Source organism: Centruroides sculpturatus, unplaced genomic scaffold (genome assembly GCF_000671375.1).
Source record: "Centruroides sculpturatus isolate CEXI.00-Female unplaced genomic scaffold, Cexi_2.0 scaffold898, whole genome shotgun sequence".
Classification (NCBI taxonomy): Eukaryota; Metazoa; Arthropoda; class Arachnida; order Scorpiones; family Buthidae; genus Centruroides; species Centruroides sculpturatus.
This window is the reverse complement of record NW_019385136.1, coordinates 102,885-129,550: the sequence shown is the minus strand read 5'-3', so window position 1 is coordinate 129,550 and position 26,666 is coordinate 102,885. Positions and strand designations below refer to the sequence as shown.

Here is a 26,666-nt window from a genome sequence, read left to right as displayed (position 1 = left end):
AATTCATTCCCACGTGAAAACAGATTATTATTTAGAGATCAGAATTTGGAGAAACTCATAAATGTAATTGACAAAGAATGAATTAGACTGTTAAGAATTGGCAAAAAAGGTTCCGGATTGTCCACTTTACGTGAACAAATTATGTTGACAATTTTACAAGATATTTCCTCAAAGTTTAAAATGCCAGTTATTTTTGCTGGACAATGTGTGCATTTATGTGCATTTGATATTTTATTTGTGATTAAGCAAAATAAAATTAGAATTGTATTAATAAATCTAATTTTCTTTATTTTGATCTTTAAAGTCACACCTTATCCTATATGCGAGTAAATATGGTATTTTTGAGAATGATTTCTATCTTCATTATTTTTTTACTTTTTGAATGTATGAATAAAAAGAATGAGAGTTAAAAGTATCATTTTTAGAGATATTTGATTACTGAGTTAAAACTGTGATAGTTTTAAGCTTTAAAAGCCAGCCCAACACTAACTTACTAGTCATACATTAAAAATATTTATATTTCTAATTTATAGTTTACTTTCCCATACTATACCTATAATTTTAATAGAAAAACTAAATATAAAAAGAAAAATTTTTAATTCATCTATAGAAAAAAAACTGCAGTTTTTCTAATATTTAAATTTTCAGGAAGTTTATACAATTCAAATAAATAAAACAAAATACATTTCTTCAACTACACAAATTTTTTTTCTTTTCGAAGAATAATTTTAGAGTAGCAACTTTAATAATTAATGAAGATTCAAAATGTAATTTTATTAATTAAAGTACTAATTTAAAAAATAAAATAAAAAATAAATTCAATTTGATAATTTTGAATTTGAAACAATCCTGCATTTAAACTTTGGCTTAGGAAAAAGTTCTAATATAGTAATATACCTGAAGAAAGCCAACCCATCAAGAAGACAAAAACATTTTTAAGTTAGATCAAACAAGTGCTGCAATGAAATTACGTTCTTCCTAATAACTGGAACAATGACTAAGTACATCAAACAAAACATTTACAATCTAATAAATAATTTTAATGTAAATTCAACAAACATTTTTGATCTTACACAAGATTTTCTTCAGGTCAACAACATTCTAAATTGGAATGTGCAAAACTAATTTCAAATTTTTTCTCTCAAGCATCAATACATCATGGATATGGACTGTAAACCTCTGGATGAAAGCCATGTGGACAGGTTACAAGCCCATATCACACATTTTACACATACAACCCTTGCCAAGTTAAAGTTGGACAGAGCAGTTGTTGCCTCACTAGACACCATGAAATTATTTGCCTTTGCAAAAACACATAAGCCAACACATTCCCTAGGTCCATTGTGGATAAAGCAAGATCACCTACACAACTGTTAGAAAATATACAATCTGGAATCGGANTGCCAGTAATTTTTGCTGGACAATGTGTGCATTTATGTGCATTTGATATTTTATTTGTGATTAAGCAAAATAAAATTAGAATTGTATTAATAAATCTAATTTTCTTTATTTTGATCTTTAAAGTCACACCTTATCCTATATGCGAGTAAATACAGTAATTCTCACTGTTTGAAGTTTTTCAATTTAGTGCCAATTTCAAAAGCAAACAAATGGGGGTACTAAACTGAGGTCTGACTGTATCTATATGATGATTGGAAACTATAATTCTTTATAGTGTTAGAATCATAATGTAATTAATTTTATAATTTTGATTAAATATTGAAAATTAAAAATCAAAGAATTTTTATTCAGTAAAACATTATTAATTAGAACTTACAGTTCAGACTGGATAATTTAGATTAGCTGTGTAGATGATGATCATGATCAGATCACAGATGAGAAATGTTTCATCTAGCAGTAATGACATTCAAAATCCAATCCTGATAAACATCTGAGTTTTGGAAGATTTTAAAATGTTTGGGTTTAGAAATGTTCTTTTTCTTGTAATATTTTTGAAATTTATTTTCAAAAAGTACAAATATAATTAAAATTAAAAAAAATAATGATTGTTACTAGCAAGAACAGTTTAACTGTCAAAAGAGAGATAATTAACAAAAATATTTTTAACCAGTTTGCTAGGTCATGTACTATTAATTCAAACTAGTAATCTTTTATTTAACCAAAACAATTTAATTAATAGTTATTTGGTTTCATTCATTTTATTAATTGTAAAATAGTTTAAATTGATTTTTAATATTTGAAATAATTAGATATATTATATTTATTTGTTTATTTAAAATTTTTAATTTTTTATTCAGTAGAAGAAATTCCAGCCAAAGAACCTCAACTCTCTGCAGTACCTAAAAAAAGTGCTCTAAAGAAACGAAGCAGCTATTCTTATTCTTCCACAACATTAGTTCCAAAAACCACTACTTTTTCAGCTTCTTTTGCAACAGTCATACCATTTGCAGATCAAAATAGAGCAGTTGATAAGTGAGTGATTTTTCTGTATTATGCTTTTATTTAAAATGAAAAATAGATTTAATAAGTTTACATGTATATCATTATAACATTTACAATGAGAAATTTATTATAACTTTCAAAAATAAAAATCTTATTTAACACTTTAAAATATCAGAATGGTGCCCAATATTTGTAATAAACAAAAATAATCAACATCTATTCCAGAAGTATGTTTAACAAACAAATGAATGTTTTTGATAATCTTTCATGATCATTGTCAAATTACAATTCTTAGTCAGTTTAAATTTTAATAACAATTTGAACTGTTCAAAGGTTAAACAAAAATATGGACATCATTAAGCTTAATATTTTAATGTTTTATTTTTTAATCATTAAATCCCTCAATAATTAATATTGATAAAAATTGAATTTTACAACATAAATAACTGAAAATGATATACATATATATCAAGTTCCCATCAAGCAAATATCCTTTTACATTAACAGTACAAAATAAAAACTATTTTCAGACTTTTTGCGTGTGTGTGTGTGTTTTAATGCCCTTTACCACTCAGAGAGTGCAAAAAGGCCAGAAAATGTTATATAACAAGGATGTCTGTGTCGGTTAGTAGATGGGGTTCCAAGATGGGCTCATAATTGTCCCATATACGGCTCATAAGAAATTACTAGTCCTTTGTGAGGGCTCATATCATTACATGTATGTGTTGTGTTTCAAATTTTATTCTGCATGGTATATTTTATGTTTGTGCTATTATAACTTACCATATTATTTTCTAAAATAAGAGGAAAAATAGATGGATAGAAAAGTTTGCAGTTTGTGTTGTTTAACCAACCAGACCTAACCAACGTTTTTTGGGTAACTCAAAGCTACTGAGGAAAAGAAAGCAGCAGTGAGCAATCCATTGATAACAATGTGCAACAAATTTTGAATAATAATTTTGAGGAGAATAATACAACACTCTATGGGTAGAATAGTATGCCTTCTGGGAGGGCTTGAGGGGGAGCTGGCCCCCATTTGGGAGAAGAGGAGGAGGAAACTCGGAACTATTTTCAGATTGCTAACCACTAGATTAAACTTTTGGGAATATAATTTGACTAATAATTATTTATGATTACAAAATAATTTGAACTAAAGATAAGTGATTAGACTACTTTCTTTTACTAATTAATTTAACTTTTGAAATTATTAAGATATTTACCTAACTGCCTAATTATTACAAATTACTCTGTATTTGTAATAATAGTTTGCCAAATTGTAGCTCAAAAGTTAATCCAGTAGTTAGTGATCTGACAGTTACAATAATTCAGGGTTTGGATATTTATATAATATATGTATGTAAAAACTATTATCAGGGTCTATTAAAATGTGGAAGTATCTAAGCAAAATAATATCAATAAAAAACTTAAGGATTCAAAATATCAAATTTAAACTTTATATTACAGCAATGTTTAAAGTGAATAATAAAAATCAGAAGAAAATAGAACATTAATAATTAAAATCAGTTTTCAGAAAGTAGGAATTTTGTTTCTGATACCATATAAAATTCAGATCCCTGTTTTTTTGAATTTTATTAAATTTCTACAGATATAGGAGTATTCAAAATGGAAAGCATTTCTCAGTTTTGAAGAGCTGTATTCTAGGAAAGCTATGAACCATGAACATACATTTCAAAGAAACAATTTACAATGCTTATTTTATCTTTGTTGGACTACTTCTTTGAAGAATTCTTTCTGCCATTTTTTAAATCACAAAATGACTCTGGTCTTTTGTTGGCAAATTTTGGTAATTGATGAATTAGGAAGCTTTTCACTAAGCTGTTGAATTTTGCCATAGAAGCTATACTAATGTAAATGAAATTGGGAAAAATAATGCTTTCATGACTATTAAGAAAGTAGCGAATGCTGGTACAGTAAGAAAAGCTATGGATCATGAATACCCCCTATATGTTCCTTAAACGAAATCTGTTTATTTATCTAGATAAAAATTTTTTTGGGGCAAATAAATTTTTAGTTATGTTTTGCTTAGTAATAGAAAATAAATTATGAGATAAATTTGAAATATATGCATCATACATACATTTCCACAATTAGAGTTTCTGGTTATACCATATTTTTTCAACTTTTTCCCTGTAGTTAGTTACCTTTAAATTTTTCCATAAATTACATTTTAGTTTTTTATATTTTCTGAAATTTATTCTGTATTCTGATTGATTAAATCTGGAATTTCTTAAAAACATGTTTTCAAAAATAAGAAAAGAAAAATAAAATTAATGACTTTTGAAGTCAAATTGGTGATGCTACTGTCACCAATAAGCCTTTCATTGTTAGCTCAGTTTTGATACTATTTGAATGAAGTTTTCCCAGGTATGCTTGTGCTAGCTTTCTTCCCTTCCAAACAGAATTGTTAAACGTTAGAAAACATTGAGAACAATATTACAAAGTGCAGTCATTTCCCAACAAGAGTTTACATAAAGTTTATCATATGAAGAACTTGAAAAAATATTAAAAGATTATATCGTATCTCTCAGGACCCAGAACATTGTTATTGATTGACTAAGGATATGGAAACAAGGCCTCAAAATTGAAAAATATATGAATTTTCAGGAATTTAAATATCAAATGGATGGATGGATCATTTTTAAGGAGACACAACTTAGTTTACAAAACTATGGTTGGTGAGAGTAAAAGTGTGGATCCAGAAACAGTGAGAGCAGAAAGAGAAAGTTAATTCATTTTGTTGGCAATATAAACCTGAAGACATATTTAACATTGATGAAACAGGTTTATTTTTTTAGTTTTCTATATGGCAAAACCCTTGTTTTTGTGAGGATAAGTGCCCTGAATGAAAAATGAGTAAACAGTTGTTCTGAGAGTTCATGGGACCAAAAATTAAAGTAGCTGATAATAAGCAAATCAGCCAAACTGAGATGCCTAAAATATATCAGAATATATCTGACATATTATACAATTCCAATGGAAAGGCATGAATGACAATCAAAAAATTTTTCAGGAATGTTTTTCTGTCATTAGATGCAAAAATGTTTGTAACAAAAATTATTTTGTCCATGAATAAATGTTTAGCTACTCACTTGAAATTAATCATGAATACTGAACTTAAGTTCTTACCTCTAAATTGTACTAGTGAGCTGGAACCTCTTGATTTGGGGATTATTAAAGAATTTTAAACTCATTACAGGAGATGTTCAGTGCATCAAGTTATAGAAAGTTTATATCTATTAGGTGAAGATTTCAAAGTTGAAACAAAATTAAATATTTTTGATTCAATTCATTCATTGAGAAATTCTGAAATGAGATGAAGCAGTGAAAATTGTAAATTGTTTTAAAAAGGCTGGATTGGGTTTTAATGGATATCAAGTTCAGGAAGTTTATGAAAGTTTGGTGACTGTGATGATGTGGAAAACATGAATGTGGAAGAAACATTTGATGACTTTGTTGGTGTTGACAATGCAATACTTTAGTTACATCAGAGTACTTAAACTTTAATGAGGTTATTGAACAACATAAAATACCAAGATGAGGAAGACGATGACACTGAAGACACAAGTCCATCAGTAGAGAAGCTTTTATACTTTACAAACTTTTAAAAAGTTTTTGTCTTGCAATAATAAAAAACAAAATATATCAAATGCTTGTATAAATTAGAACGTGTTCATGAAATTGAAAGTAAGAAAAATGTTTAAAAAAATATCTGAAATAACAAATTTAAGTTTAAAATAATAATCTAGTGAGTTTAAAGATTATTGGGGTACAATTTGAAAAAATTTTAGACTTATAAATTCTCACTGTTGTCCATCCATCTGTCTTTCCTTAATTTCAAGAATGGAGTCAGATAGATGAAAGATGAGACCAGATATGGAAACCTTAGGTGCAGGAGGCCCTGATTAACTATATAGCAATGTCTGATACAAATCAGAAGTCATATTTATTTCAATTCAAAAATTTTACCTCAAAATGAGTAAGATGACTGACACGACTTTTGCTAACAGGAAAAGTATGATGTACAGGGGCAAGACACTACTATTTTGAGGCAAAGAGCATATATTTTAAATTAAATAAATTAAAAAAATATGATTAAAAATTAGTCTGGCATTGTGACAATGTCACAATAAATAATTGCTTGTTGTTTGTTAATGTAATTTGTAATCTGAAGAGTCTGGATGGATCAAAATAATAATAATCAATAGATTAATATAATTTGTTTGTTATTTAATTTTAAAATGTATATTAATATTATATAGTATAAATATATATAAAATAAATTTATTTTTTTCTTAGATTAAGAGTTATCAAAGTACCAATATCTGGAAGTTCCTCATGTGATGTAGAAAACAAAGAAAATAGGCCTATACCATTTATTAATATTACTCACGTTGCTGGTACCTACAGCGATACTATTGGTGAAATTGAATTCGATATGGATAGCTTAATTCTATGGCGAGACTATTATGGTGATGATGAACATTGTAAGTATATAATTAATAAATAAACTTTGTTCTTTAGTACTGTTATTTAAGTAGAAGAATTAGTAAACTTCAGTAATTTTGAAATTTTTCATTTAGTTTAGGTGTTTGTAAAATTCTAAACCCAGATTAAATTTATGAACTACAGCATAAAATATTTAAATGGTTAAAAGATAAAATAAATCACTTCATAAAGCTCTTGAAAAAACATAGACTTAAGCACCCTAGCTTTTAGTTATTTATTTAAATGACCATACTTGCTGTTTTGACAATTCAGATATTTAATTTATAATTTAAAATTCAATAGACAATAATTTTTTTGTGTGTATTTAGTGTTTTATTTTTCAAGTATTGTATTATTTTCATTTGATTTAAAATTATCATATAATAGAAATTAAGTAATTAAATCTTCTTCATTTTTAAATATGTAATTTGATTGAGAAGTAAAATGTAAAGAAAGGATATTTTTCTATTTATCCATAGACTAACTAGATCAACATATAACTCAGACTTTGGATCAGACGACTTATTTGTTTGATCCTCTAAAGAAGCATTGTAGTGATTATCAATTCCAGATTGACATAGAAATACAAAAATAGCTTTGACACAGTGATACACTTTCAAAGACATGAAATATTTGCTGATTCACTGATAATGCATTACAATCAATATCTTAATCTTCTGAATGATTGTGGAAAAGTAGATTATTGCTTTTCTTCTTAGAAAGAAATATTAGCTCAGTTTCAAAATGGTGACCATGCTTGAGGATTGTACAGTTAAATAATAGTGTTTTGTTGTTCATTTTTGAGGAAAAAAAGGACTTTCTGCAAAGGAAATCATCAAGGAAATGTTTTCTGTTTACAGTGAAAAGTGTTTGTGATGTAAATCTACATACAATTGGATCAATAATTTTTTCGAGGATACTCAAAAGGTGCTGATAAAGATTGACCTGCATTAGTGATGTTTGATGTTATTGAATAGTCAACTGTTGTGATATTTTCCAATATCAAAGTCGCAAAAGCAAATACTGTTTAATAATATTATTGACATTTCATGTTACTGATATCAGGAATTTATGAAATTCGATATTATTTTACATTACAACTTAACAATAATTGCAATTAACAATCATAAACTATGTAAAATATGATTACTAACTTTCAGAGTTACAAATTCCAAATACAGTGAAAAAAACCAACTTAAGAAAAGTGCTGAGCAAAAGAAAATCTCCTTCCTATAAACAAATTTGGAACATTTTTTCTTTTTATGATATGGCTGGATGGCCAAAATAGTTAAAGCATCAGCCTTTCGCTCTGGAGGACCCGAGATTAAATCCAGACAAACAATCTCAGGAATTTTTCATGGGCAGTATGTTTCAGATATATCAGGCCTTGTCCCTTGCCACCTCGCAGACTTATGCAGGCCTGTCCAAATCCATCATGGATGTTATTAAAATCCCACAGGGCAGAATAAGATAGGGGGGGAAAAAATACAACTTAGCAAGAGTTAAAATAATTGAGAGTATAATATACATCTCAAAGCCCAATGAGTTAATATAATAATCTAATGATCACCTCAGGCTATAATATGGCTATAAACAAATAATTAATACAAACAAATTTGATACTAGAGGTACGTGTTAGGCTCCATCTCTTATCTAAATTAATAATTATAATTTTAATAATTTAATAAATAATTTAGAACCTTCTGGAAGAAAAATTACTGATCCAGGTATTGGTAGCACACCACATGACGATGGGGTTTAAGCCCCATCCCGGATCAGTTATTTTTCTTCCAGAAGGTTCTAAATTATTTATTAAATTATTAAAATTATAATTATTAATTTAGATAAAAGATGCCTAACACTTACCTCTAGTATCAAATTTGTTTGTATTAATTATTTGTTTATAGCCATATTATAGCTCAAATATTTAGGCAATCATTGGATTATTATAAAATAATTGAGATTACAATATTAAAATAAAGCCATTTAAGCAATTTGTTGTAATTGTTACTGATAATTTTATCAACTAATTACTGATATTTTGACAATATCAATTGCCTTTTACTGATTAATGCATAATATCATTTTTCTATCAGTTACAGATTTTATGATGTTGAATATCCTAATATGTTGAAATTGTGACAGAAGCAACTGTAGTGGGAAAAGATGATGATTCAAGCAGATAGGAAAGTAACTATAGACAGTGCATTACGGTGTTTTCATCATTTAACTGTCATCAAAATGCATGCATAATTGTTTGACTTTCTAGAAAATCTGCACATGATTGGTGTTCAGAGAACATAGAAGGGGAACACAAAATGAACCAAATGGGCCTATCATTCCAACATTTTGCTCAGTGCAGATATAAAAGTGTGAGTAGCAGGGGGCCACTGGGTGAACCCTAATGACCACTTAATCTGCACGGGTTGGAAAGACCCATTCTCGGTTGTCGGATGGTATAGAAGGGCTAAAAATATGAGTGGGGAGGAGTCGGAAGTCGTGACCAGGTGTCCAATTGACTACACAGGTTTAAATAAATAACACATTTAATAAACCAATGAGAAATTATACATAAAGATAATAAATATATAACACTCACGTATCAAGATATAAATAGATATTCAAAAATCTATCTTAACCTAACCTAATGCTAAAGTTCGAGACCTTACGTTGGAGAGAGATAATTATGGCAAGGGTTTACCTTGTAGGAAACGCTCTCATATTATAGGGCGTTGATAAAACACTCTGTGATCATCGTCTTCTACTCCAAGGTGTCCTTTGAAGGCTATGTGGAGCGATGTCCTTCTCAGGTTGTGCGGCTATGTCTAGATGCGGTGTATGCTCCGTCGCTCCTAATCTGTAGAGAGTTCTTCCAGGTGAAGTTCGCTCGGAGGTTTCTTCTGTTAACCTCTTCGAGGAGTAATTCCGTCGTATATGGAGAGAATAGAAAATATTCAAGTCTTTACTTTGTTATGGAGCGGCGATTATGAACTTCTGAGGGTGCTGGAAGAGTAGTCCACTGTGTTCTCTTTCCCCAACGATCGCTGTCCGTTTTTCCTTAGCTGTCCAGAGGGGTTTCTTCGGCGTTAGCTCCTCGGCTAAGCGCCTGGAGTAGAAAATCCGACCCCTTTATATACCCGATCAGCATGGGAAAAATCTGGGAATTTGTTGATGTCTTTTGACATCTCTTCCTGATTTATTACCGTCTCCCGCGCCGTAGAAAAACTTACTTCCTTATTTGGGCATTTGTCACCGGGTCGCTCGAACTTATGGGGGGTCATGGGACATCGTGGTCCCTCGTCGATGACCTTGATGATCAACCTCTCTGCATCGTCACACGTTTTTCTGCAGCCTATTGGATATTTATTTAAACGACGCAGTTATCGCGTAAGCAAGTGATCCCCTGGAGGGGGGTGGTCCCTCTTCGGACGATGAAAGTCACCCTCGCTTACTACGCAGTTAGTGTGAAAATAAAAATAGCGTCCGCATTCTCACAAAAGACAAGACACATTTAACAGGATTTTTACCAGGTGATAAAACATGGATGCATCACTACTTGTCCACATAAAAGCATGCCTCATTGCAACACACTCATCCTTCTTCACATTCAACCAAGAAATTCAACCATTTTAGAAGAAAGGTTTTTTAAACCCATTTTTATACCATTTTATGTTTTTAACTCTTATCAATTGTACTTTTATCCATATACAGGTTTTTTAATATGTCCAGTTTAATTGCTTAGTTTTTAATACTAATCTATGTTAAATAATCAAAGAAAATATATTAAAAAAAGGACTGAAGAGGCGTTAACAGAACCCAAAATGTATTTCCAAATACACTAATAAAATCTATATAAACAATTAATTTTTTCCTGTGTGATTTAAATTACTAAAAAAAAGCCAAAGTAAATTACAAGAAACTAGTAACAGAAATGATTAATCAAGAAATTCAAGGTAATGCCATTTGTAAGGAAGATTATTCTTACAATGTTTTGGGATTGTCAAGGAGTACCCAATTTCCAGAAGCAAAGTCAGATTGTGAATGCTGAATCTTATTGTCAAATTCTGTCAAAGCTTTACATTGCAATTTGAAAAAATCATTCAGGCTTAAAGAAGTACTATTTTGTCACAACAGTACCAAACATCATTTGGTTCAATTAATGCAGGAGAAAATTGAACTAGGGTGGAAACTAATGGAACATCTGCCTTACAGCTCCAACTTAACTCCAAGTGAAACTGCTAAAAAATCACTTTGAAGGAAAACATTTTACAAGTGACAGAGGTTGAATGTGACAGACAACAGAACTCAAGTCTTCTATGCAGCCAATATTGCTTTGATAAAGCAATAAGATACATACATTAATAATAGAATTATGTTGAGAAATAAAGAAACTTGTAAATGTGATGATAAATGTTTGTATTTCATTTAGTTTTTTTCTTAATAGCTGTTTCTGACCTATTTACTGACTTTCTCTTATTATATATATATATACTATTATTTTAGATACTAGCGTAAGTTTCAATTTAATCATTACCATTTTTAAATTAAAAAAAATATTCAAAGTGAAGGTCTGCAAACTAAAACTTCAGAATATAAAATTAATTTATTCTGAAAGTTGTGGGAGTTACAGAATGAATAATGTACATAAATATGGGATCTGTCCCACCTTCTTTGGCATTTCTGTTTCTTGTGATTGGCCAGACAGCAGATTTGGACAAAGTAGCTCAGTCAAAAACTACAAATTAGCAAAAAAAACACCTGTTTTTATTAATGGTCTCTGTGATGAGTTACTAATCTCCTACCTTTGCACATCTTACTTTGCTTTTAGTCAACACAATTCAACCAGTTTGCAAAGAGTGAGAGTTAAACCTGGACACTTTGTCTTCTTCAGCAGGTTTGTCCTCTTTAATAGTTCAGCCCTAGATTGCCTTGTCCCTGACAATCTGGGGATGAGGTAATCATTAGCTTAAATTCCAGTCTGACACACCAACATGTATCCTTTTGCAGTACACAAGCACACAGCCTTTTTTGTTGGATAGACTCTTGGAGTTTCTCCTTTTTGGTGCAACAGACAGTTTGATGGCAGTCCTCAGGTAGTGGTCTCCCCATTTATTTTCTGTTTATCTTTTGTAGACTTAGGCTTTATCAATCTCAGTCAATCTGGCTTTGATCTACTGACTCATGTGACTTATGTAGGAAGTTTATCTTTGCAATAGTTATATACAGTAGAGCATCGATTATCCAAAACAATTTGGGACTGGGGTTATTCAATAACTGATTTTTTGGATAACTGATCATTTACAAAAAAATATATTAAACACAAAACTGTACTGTATATATTTTGTATCACATGTCTTACATACTTTACCATACCTTACATAAAGTAGTACATTAAAGTGAACCTACAGTTTAGGTTTGCAAGGAAGGAGAGAGTTCTGTGGCTGAAGCGCCACAGAACTACCAAAAATTTGAATTTGCTGATTGGAACGCCCTTTGTTAATCGATGTTTCAGTTGATTGGTATTTGGATAATTGATGCTCTACTGTATTTGCACTGAGTTAAATCATAAGGGGTGCAAAAATGGGATATGCACATAGATGCAAGATACCCAAGTGGCAGCATTGTCAATATGTATATAAAATCAGTATTGTTTACATAAAGAATCATAAATTTCAATGTGAATGTATGTAGAAAATGTTGTGAAGTGATGTTAAATGTTGAGTTTGAGCCATAAAAGATGGGCATGTGCAGAATGCCTAGATACATTAATGAAATTAAATAGTAATAGTGTAGATAGATTTACAAACAGCAATATTGTGAAATTAGAACTAGTAATTAACTTTTGAATAATAAATGAACATTATTAACAGTATTCTTAACTATCACAGAATTTAACACAAAATAGTTGGTCAGACCTAGAATGAAATTTACATTCTGATACGATTTCAAACAATCTGGATTAATTATTTTCAAATTTAATCAATGTTAAATAATTCATATTTTAGAAAATTAATCATTAATAAAGTTGATGATTTAATTTGTTTAAATTAATATGAAAATAACTGTATTTCAAAATAAATATTGATTTCTATTGGTTTTGAAACAATGAATTTAATGTTTTTCAGGCCGACTGGTAGCCAAAATGGTTCGAAGAGATTTTCTTGCACTAAAATTAGCTCAAAGACCTGAACGCCAAGAACTAATCGACAAAAATATCATTCATTTACAAACAGAAAAGGAACGACAGGAAATATGGGAAGCCGTAGGAAATCAATTAATAAGGTAAGTTCTAATATACATAAATTATTATAACATTGTTATCTACTTCTGTACTTTTAGTATTTTTTATTGATCAGAATCAATGTGTGTCAGAGAAACTTTTTAATGAGTTTTTAATCAACTATATTTTATAGTAATATATATACATATATGAATATATGACTGTAGTTGTTTTTTAATAATGAATAATTAAATTCTACTTCCAGTAGCTTATGCAATTACTGTATTTACCATAGCCAAAACAATACAGGCATCTTTTTGCTATTATGGGTTGGATCACATGAAAAATTCATGGGCCAAATTGCAGATAAAGTAACCAGGTGCAAGGAGTCGAGTCTGACATATTTGGAATCAAATATGTCTGACCCAGTTTACTGTAGACCTGGTTTGCAGGGCTGTGGAGTCGGAGTCGGGAAAAATGTGTCGGCTCCGACTCTGGCATTTTAAATTTAATTTAGTTTTTTTTATTTAAAGGAAAGAAAATTTATTTTATATTTAATAATTTTTTAAAATGTTTTTGTATTTTCTTATAATTTATTTATTTTAAATACAAAATGCAACAATTTAATTTATTAAATATGTATCAATAGTTTTCTTTGTAGTGTTTGTGTTTAGTAGTTAAATTATTTTGATCCAATTGAAATTGAATATTTTTTATTCATTCCTTTATTATCCCAGCTCTAAATAAATACTCTATTTTTCTGAATGAGCCAGACTAATTGATCAGAGTATATATTTTTCTTTTCTGAACAAGGGGCTGAATTAGCTTGATCCAACACTTTTTAGTTGGACAAACTTTTCTGGAAAGGTGAAATCATTACTGACTGAGTAAAACATCTTTTATTTTTAAATATGTTGCAAATTTAAGACTAAATAGAAATAAAAATCCAACGTCTTCACGCCTTTACAACCACAGGAACACAATTAACAAGAGTGGAGTCAACCTTCCTTTGAGGCTCTTCTCTACTTATAAATATGTAAATTGATTAAAAGTTCTTCTGACACCTGATTCATATAAAAATATTTCTTGAAAAAATAAATTTTTTTAAGATAATTTGCCATGCCATTAATCAATGTTTTATTTATCACAAGTATTTATGCCATTATTTTATTGATATTTATTTTCATTGTTTTTTTTATAAAATTTTTCTAAAACCTTTAACATTCACATAATTTATTTCGTAGAAATATGAAATCATTCTCTTTCTTTCAAACTATCTATGGATTTCATGCTTGATTTAATAGATAAAATAAATTTATATAGAAATTTTATAATTTATTCTAAAATTAAAGTAATCAAGAAAAAACTCTTGAGAAAATTGTATTAGTTTATAGATATTAAAAATGATGATAGTTTTCTAGTTTAATTAGTGTTGACATTATATGATAGTGTAATCTATTTAAATTTTTATTAAAAAAAAATAAATTCAAAAATTACATTTTTGGTGATATTTCTAAAATATACAAAACATTGTTAAGATATTTTAAATTTAATGTAACCTTACTAACAATATTAACTTAAACTTATTATACAGCATTAACATAAATAATATTTTCATTATACTAAAGTTGCATTAAGTTTAATTATAATAAGAGATAGTACGCATCTCAGAAAAATTAGCTGTAAAATGGAATTAATATGATAAGTGAGAAAACATATTGAATTTTATTTCTTCTTAATGTTAAAAAATTTCTTTGGTAATCTGCATTATATAGAACTGTGATCGCAGGGTCAGCACCTCCTTGGCACCTTGTCAGGACTGACACCACTGTGTCCACTGGGCATGGAAATCTTGATGGCTGTTACGATATTTATCATGTGCCATGAGTGCCATAAGTAGTCGTGTTTGTGGGCTTCCGGACTCGGAATGGGGGTGGATGGAAACAACTGGGAGAAGTACACTCCACAAATTAACATTTAACAAAAATACCCATTTATTGATAGATATTATTTATAAGTTTTATGAGATATTGTTTACAAGTTTACGATCATTTCAGAAGCTCAGCACAATGGCTAAAAAGTATTTTAGACGCTTAGCACCATTGCCAAAGGGAGAGGGATATAGAGAGATAAACCTAACATGACCTTGACCAAGATAGAGAGCTCACAGTAAGTTTGAGAGATGATAAATATCTTAAAATACTCGTGAGTCCTAGTTGTATCGATGCACAAATTGAGGAAAGGTCGGCAACTCAGATCAGAGGGTAATTCTCTTTTTCTCAGCTTCTGGGAGGCGGCAAGTGGCGATGGCTAAAACAGCGGTTCGGAACACACATACTTAGGAAAAAGGGTTGATGATGACTGCTCTGGCTTGTTATCACCCCCTCCTTTTTATTAGGGGGTTCCTCCTGGGTTTTTCCCATGACTTTGTTAGGAGGTTTAGTACATCAGGTCCAATAGTCACATTTTCACTCGTTGATTCTGGGTGACACATTCAACATGTCATCTTCAACAAGGAAATAAGTCCATGGGAAACAGTTTAATTATCCTTGATGATTTTAGCAAAACAACTTTAACGAAAAACTAAATCGAACCAAAATTTCTTCACCAAATTTGGCTCTCACAAAACTATTTCTTAATAGTACAGAGTTGTTTTCTATTGAGAAAAATAAAGCTATTCATTTTGAATAAAAACACTATTTATAATTAAAATTAAAAACTCATTTTATTTTTATAACTTTAATTTTATTATTTCCTTTTATACACAAAAATATCCCTAGTTTTAAAAATAAATTGATCCCAAGTGGAGATTTCTTTCAAAATCTGAATTCTAGAGATTTTTTTTAATCTAAGTAATTTCTGTCTTTCTTTATTCATCTTCTATTTAAGACAATTGTAAATTATAATAAAATTTGACACCATCATACAAAATTAATCATGAGAATTATTTGTAGGCGGCTTAGTCTCAGGCCAACTGCCGAAGAATTAGAACAAAGAAATATTTTAAAGAGTAAGAATATTTGCATTACAGTTATATATCTTTAATATTTATATGTTTATGATAATTATAAATTCTTAAAATATCTATTAAAAGTTTTTGTTGTTTTTTTTTTAAGATCAAACTCCAGAAGAAATGAGAAAAGAAAAAGAACAAAAGAAGAAAATGCTAATTAGGAAGGTAAAAGATTAATTTTACTTTGATGATATGAAACCGTGCTTTACAATTTGTTTATGCTTCTAACACAATAAAGTGCTATAAATTAAGACACTTGGCGGGTTTTCTCATCTTTATTTAGTTGATACGTGTGAAAATTTTACACGTTTTGGGCTCTTAAGCCCCTCTTCAGCCAACTAAAACATTAAAAAAGAATATAACATACATATAAAAAACACAAGTTTTGTAGAATTCATAAAAATATAAAACATACCCATGCATATAAGTCTTATAGATTGAAGTAACAGCTTATTTCCGTTTCAGTAACAGTTACTCTCGATATTTTCCAGTAACTTCAGCTTATTCATAACCAACTATAATATTAGGGTATATGACACATATATACAAAAGTATACATAAGAATCTATAAAACTATCTTCAATTAAGGCATACCTTGAGTACGGTTGTTATTAAAGCTGTATACAATTGATTATACCTTTCACTTATAAACAGTTCTACAAAATCCTTGATCTTAAACATACTTTGGATTATGCCTTATAAGTCTTATAGACTGAAGTAACAGCTTATTTCCGTTTCAGTAACAGTTACTCTTGATATTGTAGAAGTTATGTAAATTCATATTATATTGTAAATGCGTATCAAAGGAAATAAGGATTTCGTAAAACAGATTATGAGTGTAAGGCATAATCCAAAGTATGTTTAAGATCAAGGATTTTGTAGAACTGTTTATAAGTGAAAGGTATAATCAATTGTATACAGCTTTAATAACAACCGTACTCAAGGTATGCCTTAATTGAAGATAGTTTTATAGATTCTTATGTATACTTTTGTATATATGTGTCATATACCCTAATATTATAGTTGGTTATGAATAAGCTGAAGTTACTGGAAAATATCGAGAGTAACTGTTACTGAAACGGAAATAAGCTGTTACTTCAGTCTATAAGACTTATATGCATGGGTATGTTTTATATTTTTATGAATTCTACAAAACTTGTGTTTTTTATATGTATGTTATATTCTTTTTTAATGTTTTAGTTGGCTGAAGAGGGGCTTAAGAGCCCAAAACGTGTAAAATTTTCACACGTATCAACTAAATAAAGATGAGAAAACCCGCCAAGTGTCTTAATTTATAGCACTTTATTGTGTTAGAAGCATAAATAAATTAATTTTACTTGTTAAGGATCTTTATAACAGTTTAAAACAATTCCATATATTCTCATTTATTTAGCTGAGCTTTCGTCCCACCATTGAAGAACTAAAAGAGCGGAAAATCATTCGTTTTAATGATTACGTCGAGGTCACCCAGGCTCACGACTACGATCGCAGAGCAGACAAACCGTGGACACGTTTAACTCCAAAAGATAAGGTATAATAAACCTTCATGAAAATTATTTTAAAAGTTTTTATATTTTACATTAGTCTTCACAGATTAACTGAACTATATTATTTAGTCATATAGCAAGGCTTATTAATTTATCATTTGTACGGCACATGCCACTCGATTCATCAAATCTTTAAACTTAAAATCAATGTCAACCAATATGATTCTTCAAGAATACTCCTACACTTTCTAATGTCACTCTCTTGTTCTAGCGAGCAATCTCAACTGATAAGATGGGTTAGCAATCAGTTTAATTACTACATTTCAGCAATATGCTTACTATAATAATGTTTATATTTTATAGGTCACAATAAAATACTGTAGTGCAGTAATTTTTTGCTCATGACTATCTACTTTCATATTTTGTGATTCAGTTTTCAGAGCTTACATTTAAAACACAGTTACATTAGGGAAGCTCTCTCCTTTTCATCATACTCATTCATTAACAGTGCATGGGTATGTAACCATTTTAAAAGTATACAGCTAGTAGATAAGCAAATGTGAGTCAATAGAAGGAAATATGATTGAGAAGTGGGGAAGCAAGATGAAACGAATACAGGGAAAAGAGAAACTCGGAAGTATGGCCAACTTTAACAAAATTAATTTTAAAAAAGTCTATAATAACAAAAGTCTGTATTGCAATGACCAAATACATAAGAAAGTAAACAAAAAGTTGCATAAAGAAAATAAGAGGGATGGTAAGAGTAAGTCAAAAAGGAAAATGAAAGAGCAATAATGAAAAATTAAAATTGCATCACTTAGAAACATGATAAGACACTCTTTGCTCACTCTGTTACTATCCTTGTTGGGCTGCATTTTTCAAATTGCAGTTGTATAATTGTAAATAAAACAATTTTAATCTGTGTGACTGAGTTGCTGTAATCTTATACACCAGTATAATAAGTCTTATTAATAGAAATACACTGTTATGGTGATTAAAAGAATAACTAGTTGAATTAAGGACATTGATGCATATTAATTAATTGCAGTCCTATAAATTCACATTGGCATCTGTCTGTCTGTCCTTTGTTAATCTCAAGAACAGAATTAAGTAGATGAAATGCAGACTAGATTAAGAGACTAGATTGCAGAAAGCTTAGAATTCAGAGGTCTCGATTAACTATATATGATCTTTCCATCTAGATGAGAAGTCAGGTGATTTCAATTCAAAATTTTTCTCCAGAATGGAGTTACATAGATAACAGGCATGACTCAATTATTATTAGGAAAAGTACAGTGTACAGGAGCAAGACACCATTAAATCAGGAGCATATATTTTAAATTAATTTAAATTAGATGATGATTAAAAATTTCAGCATTATGACATGTCACAATAAATAATTGCTTATTTTATTTAAAATATTCATAATACTTTTATTGAATGACATCTTATTTCAAGTGTATTTTCTTTCCTTAAAAATGATTACCATAACTAGTACAGTAATACCTCGACTTACGCGAACCCGGAGTTACGCGATTTTCAAATCTCGTCGATTCGTCTTTTGTTTGAGCGCCACGCAACTCTTGATTATTCACTCCCCCCACACTATTGTTCAGCTTACATGTTCAGATGTGTCACGCAGAATCGACACATAGCTACAATTTATTTTGTGTTATTTATTTCTGTGTTTGTTATATCTACGGAGACTTGAGAGACTCTATGTGGTGATTTCTTGTAACTGTGAATGAATCAAAAGACGAGATAAGATTAACGAGAACATTTATTAGCTTACATACATCCGATTTGGATTTTACACAAATTGCGAAATTATACCCTGACTTATGCGAATTTGACTTACGCAATTATCGCTCGGTCCCACCTATCGCGTAAGTTCGGGGTATTACTGTATTATGTTTTCACCTTAAAAATAAATATCATTAAGTACAGTCGTAGTGTTTTAAAATGTATGTTTTATTTATGTACCCCTGTGATTTTTGATAATTTGTTTCCATTGAGATTTTTTTTAAATTGGCTCTTCTTGCAAAATACTCTTGATTTCTGGTCTAACCAGTTTATGGAACACAGTTGATGTATATTAAAGGGAAAATAATATATGCAAAAAAGTAACTTGTAATATTTTAAAGTTTTGACAGTTTTAGTTAGAAATTTTGGCATTCAAATTTTGTAATACATTTTGCAATTAAACAGAAAAATTTTACTCCACTCATTTCATTTTAAATGTGTAAATGTTAGCAGTAATTTTTTTATTCTAATTTAAATTCTTTATAGTTTTGGAAAAGGGTAATTTATATATTCAGTTTTTTAAAAATTAACTTCAATTTTTTACTACAAAATAATAATGTATAATGAATCTTTTAAGATCGTACTTATGTATAATGATTATTATTTATTAAGATTATTAAAATTCTTTTTTAATTAACGTTTCTGAAAGTCAAGATTGGTGTATTTCAGGCAGCGATCAGGAAAGAACTGAATGAATTCAAAAGTCAGGAAATGGAAGTTCACCAGGAAAGTAGACACCTCACAAGGTATATTAAGTTAATACTGACTTTATTTATATAACTATTTTTTATTAGAATTTAGTAATATAATATAATGTTAAACTAATTTGTAAGCAAAGTATTTTTAAATATAGTAAAATATTCAATTTAGAACTGTAGTCTTACCCAGAATAAAAATAGAGCCAATGTTCTTTGATCTAACATACGTAAAGGAAAATAATTCCGTGTTCGTTACGAAGCAGAACATATGTTGGAAAATTATCATGAGATATGTTTAAACTGTTATAATCTACTTGCAATTTCAAACATTTTCACGAGAAATTTGAAATAGAATCGAATTTTAAGTTTCTGTTTGGCATTTATCAGAATTGCAGATGCTGGATCAAACAAATTACCTCAATATTATTTTAAAAGTAATAAGAAAAGACAGGCTAAAGAAATACTTTTTAATGTATATGCTCAATTACACGAACAACATTCGTCTTTGTCAGTCGAAAAGGCAACTCTGCAGAATTTGGTTCCAAACATTTTTGCCACAAAGAAAGAATGGCAATCAAAAGATGGAAAGATTAAAGAGATTTTTCACGAAGACGAGGCATAAAATGTGACGAGTTTTTCTGGACGGCATCCCAAATGCAATTAGTTCATTTTTCTTTAGAAATGAGCTCCCGCCAGTAAATCCATCCGTTGTCAAATAAACAACGATCCCAATTTATCAAATATAAATTAAATAAACTTTGCATCTTGTGTTTGATTGTCAAAATCTGAACTCAAAACTGCTAAGAATCATCCAAACTGACACTTGGAGACATCATTACTTGAGAAAGGTCCATCCACATCATCAATAAAAGAGGACTGTTGACTATCTGGATGAAACATTCATTAATGTTGGTCATAAGGTTTCCAAATATTGGGAAGACAATACTATGAAATCTTATCAAGATGGATGTTTTAATCCAATTGACAACCTACAAAGAAATTAAACATTTTTCACTTGTATTTGTATCTCTATAGTACTCATATTTTTTGCATGGAGTAGTGATTATGATTATCATCAGGAAATGAATGGTTTGAAACATTTATCACTCTCCACGTATACAGTTCTGCTATTGTAAGAGAGAACATAAAGTATCGCAGCATTTGCTCTAAGAATACGTCCACAAATTTGTGGCACTTAACCAAGAAAGGAATATCGCAGCAGTTTATGATTTATGATTATTATACAAAAGATTTCAAATTTATCAACTGTCCAAGACCTTTGTTGTTTTCCTACAATTATAATAATAGACTATAATCCCATATTTCAGACTTGAGCGAGACTGAACCATACGCATTCCAGATACAGCACGTTGGCTTTATTCTTGTTCTGGGTAATACCTTAGATATCGATCGGTTTTTTAAATGGTTTCTTTTGTGGGACCAAGAGAATAACTTAACCGGAAAGTTTTAACCCAGATAAAATATAGCAGAAAGCGCAGATCTCTCCGATAGATGCAAATCCGAAAGCGTGGAAGGCATCAAGTTCGCGTGTTTAGATAACTTTTACACGTTTTTCCGGAAGGGTTAAGAGCAGAATCAACAAAATAATAAAAGATTTTAATCGATTTTGCGGTACTTAAATAAATGTGAAATTCTTAGGTTTTGTAAACAGAAATTCGCATCCATCATTTTTATGACATTTGTTTTCTTCATTTTCCCTGTTTAGAGAATTAGTGCTTTGCCGTTTACATTTTCTTTTCCGCTATCTTTCTGCACTGCTAAATATTTTTAAACACAAAAAGCGGAGGGTCGTTACCTTTCTCGGAAAACAGCCACGTGCTATCTATAAAAGACTGAGGGATGATGGGTTCCAGTGAGTCGACCGCTGTGGAGTCAGAGTCGGAATCGTGGAGTTTTGGTGTTTTAGTCGGAGTCGTCAAACAATCCGCCGACTCCGACTCCCTTTTACTTACCAACTTGTTATGTATATGAAACGGAGTCGGAGTCGGTAGATTTTTACGCGACTCCACAGCCCTGGTCAAATGTCTTAAAAATTGGGGATAAATTCTGTGGCTTCTGATATTAAAATCTCTTTTAGACGTTTGTCGGATGATATCGTTGGCCATTTTGATTTTTTTTAAACTCTCCGCTGTTGGCCGAAAATTCGAACGGAAACTCGTAATAGAAAATACTTTCCGTTCTTTTGTCTGTTATTTTGACCAAAAGAAAAAACAAAATGTCACCATTGCGTCATAAATAGTTTGTCTTCTGGTATGGAATGAAAATGGCACTGTTGGAAAGGAGGAAGACACAGCAACGTAGTAGAATTGTTTTTAGAAGAGAACGAGAAGTATTCTTTCTCGTATAATTGACAATTTTTTGAACTGTCTGTCTGTCTGTCTTAAGGAGACTGTGTGGTCGGCTACAATTGACTTAATTCTGCTGGTATTCTAATATTGTGGAAATACAAAACGAAAGGTAGTTTACCTTTCGTTTTGTATTTCCACAATATTAGAATAATCTTTTTCTGTTTTGTTCTATTTCATTTTCTGATAGTGTAAAAACTGGTCTTTAATACAATCTTTTTTGTACGTATAAAAGTTTAGAGCAGGAGTGGCGAATCCATGGCAGGCACACCCAAAGTGGCACGTATATGATTTCGGTTTATCACTCGATCATCCTTTTTTCAATCGGCTGTTTTACATTTATTCTGATTAAAAGTATATTCGTTTAATTTATTTAAATATCGTTGTTCGAAGTCTAAAACTTTGGCACGCATAAAGCCAAGTATGCTTACTATATGGCACGAGGGATCAAAAATATTAAACCAGAGAAGTGGCCAGTGGTACAGTGGGGTATTTCATTGGGCTGGCTTAAGACCACCGGTGAAATTACCATTTTTTGCCGCGTTTATAGTCCATTGTATAAGAGTAGGAAAAACGGGGTATCGAGTAAAAAGGTATAAAATGTCGGTGTCGTACCGATAAACATTTGCGTGCGCAGTCGAAAGTCGGACTTTGTAATCTATCCGAAAAATTCAACTGTTCTACTCTCTACTCTCACCGATGCTTAACGGAAACGTCAAATTTTTTTTCTTTTCTGTAATTTGATACTTTTTATCATTATTATTGAACAATTTTTTAAAAGTTTAAAGCTTTAAAGTGGCCCCATCCAGCGTAATTACGGTCCACATTATGTAGTGTTCGTCTTTCCATTTAAATGGCTGCGTTGGGCCGACTCGACAGTTCTGGAGCCGTTGGGTGTTTTGACTTCACATTTACTAGCGCCACCGTTCGTTGGGCCGAGGCAACTACGCGACACCTTGGCTGGGTTAGGACCGTCGACTCTGCCCAATGCAGCCGACGTAATTAGGTGAAAAAAAATGGCGGACGAAATACTGACCCGAATAATGGTTTGCGACAGGTTCCACCGACCCTGATGCCAGTAGACGTTCGGCGTGCAATTCCATACGTTCGACTTCCCGTTTTGTTGGAGCGGAAGACCGCAAGGCAGGAGCGACCGGACGACTTCGAAAGGAACGCGTTGCGCGCGACCGTCGCCCGGCGCGTAGATATACATATTGGCATCCGCCGGGCGCCGCCGTTTCCCATTCGATATCCTAAAATTGGGCCGGAAACGGTCTTCGTTTATCGCGGTCGGATTCCGGCCGGAAAATAAGACGTTAGTCGATCGTAGTCCGTCACTTAAAAATCGCCGCACCGTCTTCTCTCGCTACGAAAGTTTTCCCGCTCGAACCGGCGTCGCGCGCGGGCGGCGCCGAAAACCGTCGAACGTCGATTTTCGAACCCGACGCTTCGATGCACTTTGTTACGTCTGATTTTTCTCGAAGAAACCTTTTACAATCTATTTGCTTTGTAATCTTGTTTTTAAAATAAGACCGTTTCTATAACGAAAAATCAAACCGCTAATTAGAGGAGGGCGTGAAAATCTTCCGTTACGTTTAAAAACATTCAAATTAAAAAACTAAAAACGCCAGCTGCGGGGTTAATGTGATATCGGAAAACGCAATGCTGAATATACTGCTTAAGGACAGGATGGCTGACACCCTTGCGGGGAAAACACGATTCAGGGACCAAATTGCCGACGCAGGGATGCGACCAGATTTTTTTCGTTTTTCGGTGCCGTATTTTCCGTTTTCCCGCGCATCCGACGTAACGCCGTTGTTTTTTTTTAATTTGTATAGTTTTAAATGACTTATATCGAACGTTTTCTTTTTGTATGGGATTTTTATATTGTACATAGACGAAATAGTTTTCGTTAGCGTGTAAATAAGTTTGCGATTTTATTCGAACAAATTTCCAGGGACCAGTCCCTTGCCGCGCGCGCGGTCGGATTTTTTTCCTTTCTTACCAGGCTAATTTATTCGAAAGTTGCACCACCCGCCGCAAACTCGAGGATCGTTTCGGGTATAAAATTAGTTTCGTCGAACAAGACGTTTGTAGAAGAGACCGGTGACTTCCGATTAAGTTTTCTGTAGTCTGCTAGAAAACCCGAGCCACGTTTGTGGCCTTCCGACGCGACCAAGTTAATTTATTATATATTTTATCGGCGTTGAGCTTGCGGATTAAAAAATATATTGTTGAATTGGCGTTAATTAATCGAGCTTTTAAGTTTGTTAAAACGTTTTATCGGAGCGCGTTTTCGTTGTAAATATATTGCATTTGAGGCCGGCTTTCGATACTTTCGTCACTCGATTAAATGGGCGCTACCCAAACGTTTTGTTGTTCCTATGCAATCCGATGATTTTTATCCGAGCGTTATTGGGGTCTTGGCATACAATCCGCAATAAAATTGTTACCGTGCCTTATCCATTAATTAATTGAGGAACCGTAACAATATATTGTTGTACGACGACAAAAGCGGGCCGATCAAACGACACGCGAGCTACAAAGAAAGAGGAAAGCGAGAGAACGCCGGTGTAGCAGATCCTGTCCCCAACAGTGCATTGAGTAATCTTCGTTCCTTTCCTTTGCTATGTACTAGATGTGTAGTTTTAACCACGTATTTTTTAGAAAAACAGTCTGTTGTAGAAAAAATATATGGCTGGCTTGCTCATTCAAATTATAGAACCGTGTAAATAAAACTAAAAACAACACAAATTTTCCCATTATTATTTAATATTCTTCCCGAACACATCATTTGTACAGGTTGCATTCATTAGGAAAATTTTTACCGTCATTTTCTTTTTATGTAAAAATGCTTAAAAATAAACTGTACATTGTTTTCCTCAGTGTTTATTTCTTTTATATTCTTGTTAAACGACCGAAGTATAAAAAGAGGCTAAGGATTTCGACGTACGTTGCCCTTTATTTTCTAGGATAGGCTTCCACCACCATCGCGTGACCCTGAAATAAACAAAATTGAATTCTGTACTTATTCCTAATTCAAATTATACGGGGTGTTTTGACCCGACGAATTCCTAGCGGCACCATTTTTTGATAAGGTTTTTCCCACTTGGTAAGTTAGATACAACAGTTTCCGAATGGAGATTCTGGCAAATGGGCACAAATGTCAACGTGGCATTAAAATGCAGGTGGCTTCGAAAGAAAAAAATTTATAAGTTGGACAGCCCGTGAATTTAGCTTAATGATAAACAATGGTATATTTTACTTATGAAACCGTGGTGAAACTTTAAAATGGACCAAATTTATGTCGGCACGTAACATTTTGCATGTCTGGCGTAAAGGAAGGCCAACGTGAAGGTTCATTCCGAGAGAGATCTTTTTTGGCCTGCACATTCGGGCCACAATAGTTAAAGCCAACAAAAGACGGAGAGGAGGAAAGACCAAAAAGAAAATAACTTTTAGTCCCATATCAAAAACCACTTATCAAAGAATTTGCTAACTTTATACAATGGGAGAAATAGAAAATTATGCAAACGAGAAGACAAGCTTACATACTAACTTCTAATCGAAGTACGTTTGGAGCTTCCGACGATGGCTTGTCTACCCAAAAGTGCTTAGTAGTTTGTGATAATAAAGCTAACGATGCTCCAGATGATAAAAAGTGGCAGAGCTCTAGCTTGGAAATGCAATGTTTGAGTGATGTGCAAAAGAAATTTGCTTCTTAGGACCTCAGAAGGTTCTCCGGACAACTTAAGTGCATTCGACTTTATGCAATACTACGCGGATCCTTTAATTTGCACGAAATGATATTCTATCACTCGGTATGCAAGTAGCTTTCGATGCCACTCGCTTACATAAGATAATAAACAATGGGTCCTGGATGCTTTTAAATACCATTGGTTAAGAATAAATTTGTATATATTTGTTATCATCTAGTCTTATCATACTTTGTTCACTCTCTCTCTCCCCTCGTCACCAGCCAGGTTATTGGGGAAGAGAGAAATCGGTTGGAAGACAATATGGATCATTGCAAACAAAAAGCTTTGTACGAAGGTGAGTATTGTTGTTGGTAGGTTTGGAGATGTGGACGTTTGAAAGGTGCTGGCATACATACGACGGTAACGAACAATGCGACAAACACTCAAAAATATTGACAACAGAACGTGTGAA

General features: G+C 31.5%; 1 protein-coding gene across 7 annotated transcripts in view; it reads left to right on the top strand.

Moving 5' to 3' along the window:
• Positions 1-26,666, top strand: part of LOC111635279 (phosphatase and actin regulator 4-like) — a 96,197-nt gene that overhangs the window by 65,249 nt on the left and 4,282 nt on the right. For 4 of the 7 annotated variants that reach the window (XM_023380194.1, XM_023380199.1, XM_023380201.1 and 1 more), the window contains 7 exons: positions 2,259-2,433; positions 6,721-6,908; positions 13,035-13,191; positions 16,084-16,139; positions 16,246-16,307; positions 17,536-17,673; positions 20,102-20,178. In XM_023380194.1, coding sequence (XP_023235962.1) covers positions 2,259-2,433; positions 6,721-6,908; positions 13,035-13,191; positions 16,084-16,139; positions 16,246-16,307; positions 17,536-17,673; positions 20,102-20,178 — 853 coding nt within the window. Of the gene's footprint in view, positions 1-2,258; positions 2,434-6,720; positions 6,909-13,034; positions 13,192-15,186; positions 15,289-16,083; positions 16,140-16,245; positions 16,308-17,535; positions 17,674-20,101; positions 20,179-23,553; positions 25,379-26,666 lie in introns of those variants that run through there. The other 3 variants (XM_023380197.1, XM_023380196.1, XM_023380200.1) reach the window with 3 other exon arrangements.